Source organism: Triticum dicoccoides, chromosome 4A (genome assembly GCF_002162155.2).
Source record: "Triticum dicoccoides isolate Atlit2015 ecotype Zavitan chromosome 4A, WEW_v2.0, whole genome shotgun sequence".
NCBI classification, from domain to species: Eukaryota; Viridiplantae; Streptophyta; class Magnoliopsida; order Poales; family Poaceae; genus Triticum; species Triticum dicoccoides.
Genome location: NC_041386.1, coordinates 550,888,746 through 550,896,099, shown reverse-complemented (window position 1 = coordinate 550,896,099; position 7,354 = coordinate 550,888,746). Strand labels below are relative to the sequence as shown.

The following is a 7,354-nucleotide window of genomic DNA, read 5'->3' as shown; positions in this document are numbered from 1 at the left end:
GACGCCGCCTCCTCCGAGGTGAGGTATGTGCTTTTTTTTTCATTTTGTTTCATTTTCTTTATTGTTTCATTTTTTAGCACTAGTTAGTGACTGTCCTTTGCAGATGGAGATGAACAATGAGGAGATTGTCATGGACTCGATGTCCGATTCGTCGGACTGGTCGACATTCGACGATTCCGACATTGATGAGTTGTTGCAAGAAGACGACGTCGAGATGATGAGCCTCTTCATCGATGTGCAATCGTTTGAATACCGCGTGAAGCTGATGGATCAGAGGAGAGGGTCGAAGATGGGGCGAGTCACCATCTACCGGAACCGCGCTCTCGGACACGAGCATTTGATGGAAGGCTACTTCGCGGAGGTACCTACATACCCTCCTCGTCTCTTCCGCAGAAGGTACCGAATGCGGCGTAGTTTCTTTGTGAAGATTGTCACCGATTGTGAGGCCGCCTCCTATTACTTTAAACGTCGTAGATCCGCCGCCGGTATCATGGGGTTTAGTGCATATCAAAAGATATCGGCGGCAATGCGGGTACTCGCTTATGGCATACCCGCGGATTATACCGACGAGTATCTTCGCATTGGGCAAGATACAACCACGGAGTCAGTCCGTAGGTTTGCCAAGTTGGTCATCCGGTTGTATGGTGAGCAATATCTTCGGGCACCAAACGAGGAAGATACAAAGAGATTAATGGAAATGATGAAAAAAGGGGATGGCCGGGGATGCTTGGTAGTCTTGATTGCATGCATTGGAGGTGGAAAAATTGCCCAAAGGCATGGCACGGAATGTATTGCGGTAAAAGTCGTGATGCTACCATTGTGCTTGAGGCCGTAGCATCTCAGGACACATGGATTTGGCATGCATTCTTTGGGTTGCTGGGAACACTCAATGATATCAATATCCTCAATAGATCTCCTTTGTTCAAAAGATTAATTTCTGGGGATGCTCCAGCTTGCAACTACAAAATCATGGACAATGAGTACTCAATGGGATACTATCTCACCGATGGCATCTATCCCGAATGGGCAACTCTTGTGAAGTCCATCAAGGAGAAAAATGGGGTGCCCTTAACAAGAAAAGAGGCTCATTTCACCAAGGCACAAGAGGCAGCCCGCAAGGATATTGAGAGAGCTTTCGGTGTTTTGCAAGCAAGGTTTGCCATAGTTCGTGGTCCAGCTCGGTTTTGGGACAAAAAAACCTTGGTGAACATCATGAAATGTTGTGTGATTCTATACAACATGATCCTAGAGGATGAGAGAGGGTTAAACCTCCCTTGTTTCTATGTCAATGTTGGTACCCGTGTGCAACCGGAAAGAAACCCTTCTCGCATACACGCTTTTCTTCAAGCACATCGTGAGATTGAGGATGCAACCACTCATGGTCGGCTCCGGGATGATCTAGTAGAGTACCACTGGCAGTTGGATGGGCGGCGCATTGGCCCATGATGTATCTTTGCTTTACTTTTCTATGTTCTATTTGATTCGAACAATTAGTGTAATTTTCTCAAACATTGTTGTAATAATTTGAATGATTATTGTTTTATTCGGTGTTGTAATAATAACTAGAATGATTATTGTTTTATGTCAAATGTGATGGAATTTGTGATATGTCATATGATGAAATGTGTGATATATGAAATGATAGATTTAAAGGTTGGGGTTGAGACAAAGACTAGAACTCTCAAATCCAATCCTTAAAGCAGTTTAAGGGTTGAGTTTGAGGATTCTAGTATTTGCCCCTGTTTTTCAACCCTCAAAAGTGTCAAAAAGTGACACTTCTCAACCCTTAAAACTGTTTTAAGAATTTGAGGGTTTGATGGTTCTACTAGTAATGCTCTTAGAAAAGTCAAGGACGAGAAGCTCTCCGCCTCCACGTCTAGTGAGTTCTGTCAACTGTATTGTGATCCACGCATGTTCTAACAGTACTATTACGGAAGCAAACACAAAAGGGATCACTAAAATTTCGTGATTCACGTATATACCGCCACCACGAGCCAGCAGATCAACAGTGAATTTGCGATCCACACATGCATGTACTGGTTTTTAGGCTTTTTAATTTTCTCTCTCTATGTAGTCCATTGTTTATTGCTCAGTGGTTTGATTGTTTCTATAACTTTCCCGGTAGCTACTTGACCTGTTGTTGGCGATGTGCAGTAGAGGAATTTCTCACTGGATCTAGTCTACCGCATTACAATCCACAGCAGTGGAGAACGGATACATAGACCAGTTGGATGATGCTTTTCAGTAAAACATGAGGTCTGTTATTTTATTTTATTTTATTTTTAGTACTACCTTTACTCTTTTAGTTATATAATTAAGTGAGAGTATGTTTTGCTAATTATGTTAGTTTTTAGTTATATGATTTGTAAAATAAAAGCAGGGTCTCGTTTTGCATTTCGTACCAGGGCCCCAAATTCCTGGAGATGGCCCTGCTCGGTGTCCCGTGCAAATGACACGAGTCCATCGCGACATCAAACACGAAGTATGGCCAGTCATGTGTATCTATCAACAGAGAACACTTTACCTACATATATATTGTCACTCTATTATGCAACCCCAATTCACTTTTTATTGCGCTTTACCTTAGAGGGCGACAAGAGTGCCATTTTCTAACACCCTTTTGCGGCTGCTTCGAGCCGGAGCAAATGACACGAATTTGCCCTGAAATTAAACTACGAACCCAGTCAAAAGCATTAGCTCGATGCCAGCTGAATCTTGATTCCTGTCCCCCGTTAATTGACAAATCCAAACCGAGCGATCCACGTTGCAGAGAGCCACACATAGATAGTAACAAAATTAGGGACGCGTACAACTTTACATGTCACGCAATATATGAGCTTACGTTGAGAGATCTACGACCAAAGAGTAAACTAACCACAGGTGATATTAGCTGGCGATCTGAATTATCTTCTGGTACTATCATATTGATCTCCCAGGGTTTAAACAATTGGACATGGTTTGAGTTTTTTTAAAGCAAATTGCATCTTATATATGATTAGCTGAGGAGCTCTTTTACGGTACCCTGGTACTCCCAAACGACATCCAAGAGCACCGTGCAGATCTGGCCGTCCGCACGGAGGGGCAAGGAAGTCATTTCCCAAACTGCAGTCCGCACGCACAGACAGTCCAAAGCGCAGCACGGGCGATTCTGAAGAAAAAAAACAGAACACTCGATCTAAATCCCATTTCGTTTCTGTGGTGGCGGCGTGACCCTCGCGATAAGGCCGTGCGGCGCCCCCGACATCCCCGAGCGCCGCCGTCCGACACCACCGCGCGCCACCACCGTTCGCTGCGCGGCGCCGACGTCCCGCCGTCGTACACCCCCGCTTGGGGCCGACGTGCGCCGTTCCACACCCCCGTCCGACCCAGAGAGTGCGGCCGTCCGACATCCCGAGCGCCTCCGTCCGACACCAGCGCGCACCACCGCCATTTGCCGTCCAGGTCGACGTTCTTCGACCCCGCCACCCGAGTCCTGCCCTCGCCATCCCTCCAGCGGTTCCTGCCGCCGCCACCTGCCGACGCGCCCACACGCCGCATAATTTTAGGCTGCGCCGCCACCTGCCAGACAATCGCCTGCCGGATAATTAGAGAACAGGTTCGTCGCCCGTTTTTCTCCAGCCATATCTTGCAATCTGTATGGATACATGACCCATAAATTGATCTTTATCAGAGTATACAGTTATACACTGTCATTCGTATTAGTTGAAATCATGGATCACCTTCAATTTGCGTCAGATAAACTAGAACGTCATAAAGGGTGACACTGGTACAGCACAACCTATCCTTCAGATTTTGTATATAATGAATGTTGCAATGTATATAGAAGACATGTTATAATTCCTCTAGAATTTGTGTTAGTTTTCTGTTTAAATTTTCTGTTTATCTGAAGAATCACCTAAATTCAGACAGTTTATATGACATTGATAGAATAAATGCGCTAAGTATGATGCTTTAATAATGGCAGGTTTGGAGGATGGATGGTCATAGTGCTAGCTTGGAGGAGATAGAAGAATATCACATGATGGTTAGTCAGATGTTTGCAAGCGAGAAGCAAGGTTACGAGCACTACAACAGATATGCAAGAGCAAAAGGTTTTAGTGTCAGATTGGATGACAAGGAGTACGTGAAGGGCACCAGAGAGGTGAAAGCAAGACGTTTCTGCTGCTCTAAAGAAGGGCACCGATTGGAGAAGTACTTTCAAGCGACTGACCAAAAAAGGGAGCCACGGGCGCTGACCCGTTGTGGTTGCAAAGCTATGCTTGAGATCCAACATGATGCAGGCAGGGGTCAGTGGTTTGTTAAGAAGTTTGTTGATGTCCATAACCACCCGCTAGCCGACCCGGACCAATCTGCTTTTCTACGGTCTCACCGTCGGATGAACGATGCTCACAAGGCTGATGCAGTGGAATACGGACTTGGTGGTCTCCGTACGTTCCAAATCATGAATGTGGCAGAGAAACAAAACGGCGGCTATCCTCATGTTGGGTATATTTCCCGAGACCTCTACAATTTCTTCGCCAGGTACAAGAAAAAAAGAATCTTAGGCAGGGATGCTGACTTTGTGCTGAACCATATGAGAGTACAGGAAGAACGAGATGTTGAGTTTTTCTTCAAATACACCACAGATGATGAAGGACATCTTCGAAATTTATTCTGGGCAGATTCACAGTCTTAGATTGATTATGAAGCATTCGGCGATGTAGTTGTGTTTGACAGCACTTGTCGGGTCAACCGCTACAATCTCCCTTTTGTTGCATTTGTTGGACTGAACCATCATCGTAGTACTGTTGTTTTCGGGATTGGTGTTGTTTCAGATGAGACCCACAAGTCATACGAGTGGCTACTTCAGACCTTTGTAGATGCGATGGGTCATAAGGAGCTCATATCTGTTATCACAGATGGAGACTCGGCAATGAGAAAAGCAATTAGGAAGATTTTGCCAAGGACAGACCATCGGCTATGCAGTTGGCACATTGAGCAGAACATGATACGCCACCTGCGTAATCCAATGCTTGATGACTTCAGAAAACTCATATACTGTCGAATGGGAGTTTACCAGTTTGAGAAATCATGGGCTGAGTTCAAGGCGAATTATGAGATCGAAGAGGAGAATGAATGGATGTCCAGAATGTACAAACTTAGGAAAAAGTGGGCCGCAGCTTATATCAAGGGACGATATTTCTTGGGTATGCAGAGCAACCAGCGTAGTGAGAGTTTGAACTCTAGGGTCCACAATCAGCTGGACCGGAAAATGTCCTTGGTTGATGTGGTGGAGCACACTGAGCACTGCATATCACGTATGCGGAGGAACGAGGCCGAGTTGGATGCAATATGTTCGCAGTCAGTTCCTTTCACTAGAATAGATGCTTGTCTGTTGGAGATAAATGCTGCTCGTATTTATAAACCAAAATTTTTCAAGATGGTAAGAGATTGTATCCGGAGATCATGTGCATGGGTGATTCAAGAGCAAACAACAGTAAATGACTTGGTCAGGTATGAAGTAGTGTTAAAAGATGGAGCGGAAGGAGGGAGCAGACGTCTGTTCTCTGTAGAGTGTTCTTTTGATGGTTCGTTGATGAATGGTGTCTTCTGTCCTTGCCGTAAGATGGAGTGTGAAGCCATCCCTTGCGCGCACATTTTTGCTGTTCTGGTTTTCGTAGGGGCAGCGACCATTCCTCCATGTTGTGTTAGCAAAAGGTGGACAATGGAAGCCAAGGCTGCATTCATGTCAGTGAGAAATGCAAATACACATGTGTGGTCAGAAGAGATGAGTCGTTACCGTGAACCGAAAAACATAGCTAGTATGGCCCTATTCAAAGTATCAAAAAGCGGGGAGCGTTCGCAGCAGGTGAAAGATTATCTCCAAAGTATCATCGATGGGCCCATCCAGAATGATGATAACACCGAGGAGACAACATTTGGTCCTATACCCTCTCACTACTCTGCCGCAAGCCAAGCTTCAGCGGAGAGAGTCCTTGATCCAAAAATAGTCGACACAAAAGGTGCTCCATGCAAGAAGAGAATGAAGCCATTTCACGAGACGTTGAGGGAAACGAGCGGGCGGAAGAAGAGAACTAGAAGCTGCGGCCAATGTAAAAGTTCCGAACATGACAGGCGGAAATGTCCAGATTTAGGGAAATAAAATTGATAGAAGCACAGTACCAAATGTAAGTTGATGTTCATGGCCTTTTTATGGATTTGGGTTTGAAGTATGTTTTTCTTTTTTATATATCATACAATATCATATTTTAACTTATATGCAGATGGTATACACGCGTGCACCAAAGTTATTTCAGCTGGCACAAGTGTGGTCACATCAACCAACTGAGCCCCAAGAAGATCGAGAACTATGTTGGCAGTAGACATTTTTATGGACCTGTTAAATCTGTTGGCGTGACAGAGTTTATGTTTTGTTATCATCCATGGCTATCGTTGAACCTTGTTTAGTTTGCTTGCAGACACTTATCACTTTGGTCGTGATACTTGACGACTATTGATTTTTTTCATATCTGCTCGGTTTGTTTTGCTATGTACTGGCTCCAGGTTATTTAATGAATTGTAAGCACAAATTTGTGTTTAGTCTAAAAATCAGCTTCAAGTGTTGAGGGTTATGCATGGTTAGAGTTTGTATGTGCTGCTATTTATGAGCGGGGCAGGCAAGATGATTGGTCGAGACGGAAGACGATATATGCAGATGCACCGCCGCCTGATGAATGTACACCAGCAAGTAGTAGATGAACAGTGGATTGGTTCGTGCCTGGCGCCGTCGAGAGTTGGACGATGCACGAAAAATGCAAATTACGAGATATCCGACGATCTGTTTGGTAGATCCGATTTTTACGAGGAGGCGGCCATGTTAGTGGTCCTCGTCTGTTTGTACCTGAGATTTATTCCGGGGGAGAAGATAGAATAAATTGTGCATTACACTCGTTATTTTAGTGAAAAATGGTGCATGAGTCTACCGTGCAACCTAGACCTATCAAATAAGTCTTTTTTGGTTCTGCATAGAATGTCATGGATGTGGGCAAAAGTGCTTCTGAATTGCCTTTACCGGTCTACCCGAACGGTCCCGGTTGAACATGGTGTACTTGCTGACATGCACGAAACGAAACGTAATTTTGACAGCGGGTGGGAATGTACGTCGTAGGCTCTGCTGCAAAATATGAACGAATTCGGACATCAAACGCACGTTGCGTCACGACCGGCCAGTATTTTAGGGGTTTTTCATCGGGAAAATGTTACAAAATGCATAGAATGTCAGATATCACCGAAACTTGGCATGCCTACTTGCCATGACGACTCCAGTGTCTGGAAAAAAATTGGATCAGGTTGATGGATGTGGGAAAAAGTGCTT

The 7,354-nt window shown here is 44.8% G+C and overlaps 1 protein-coding gene across 1 annotated transcript in view; it reads left to right on the top strand.

The window, feature by feature from the left end:
* The window catches only part of LOC119283643, a 7,068-nt gene extending 539 nt beyond the window's left edge, over positions 1 to 6,529 (top strand). The window contains exons 2-7 of the mRNA XM_037563105.1: positions 78 to 396; positions 912 to 1,154; positions 1,830 to 1,879; positions 3,000 to 3,595; positions 3,965 to 6,167; positions 6,264 to 6,529. Coding sequence (XP_037419002.1) covers positions 78 to 396; positions 912 to 1,154; positions 1,830 to 1,879; positions 3,000 to 3,595; positions 3,965 to 4,675 — 1,919 coding nt within the window. The 3' untranslated portion in view covers positions 4,676 to 6,167; positions 6,264 to 6,529. The remainder of the gene's footprint in view (positions 1 to 77; positions 397 to 911; positions 1,155 to 1,829; positions 1,880 to 2,999; positions 3,596 to 3,964; positions 6,168 to 6,263) is intronic.
* The last annotated feature ends 825 nt before the right edge of the window (positions 6,530 to 7,354 follow it).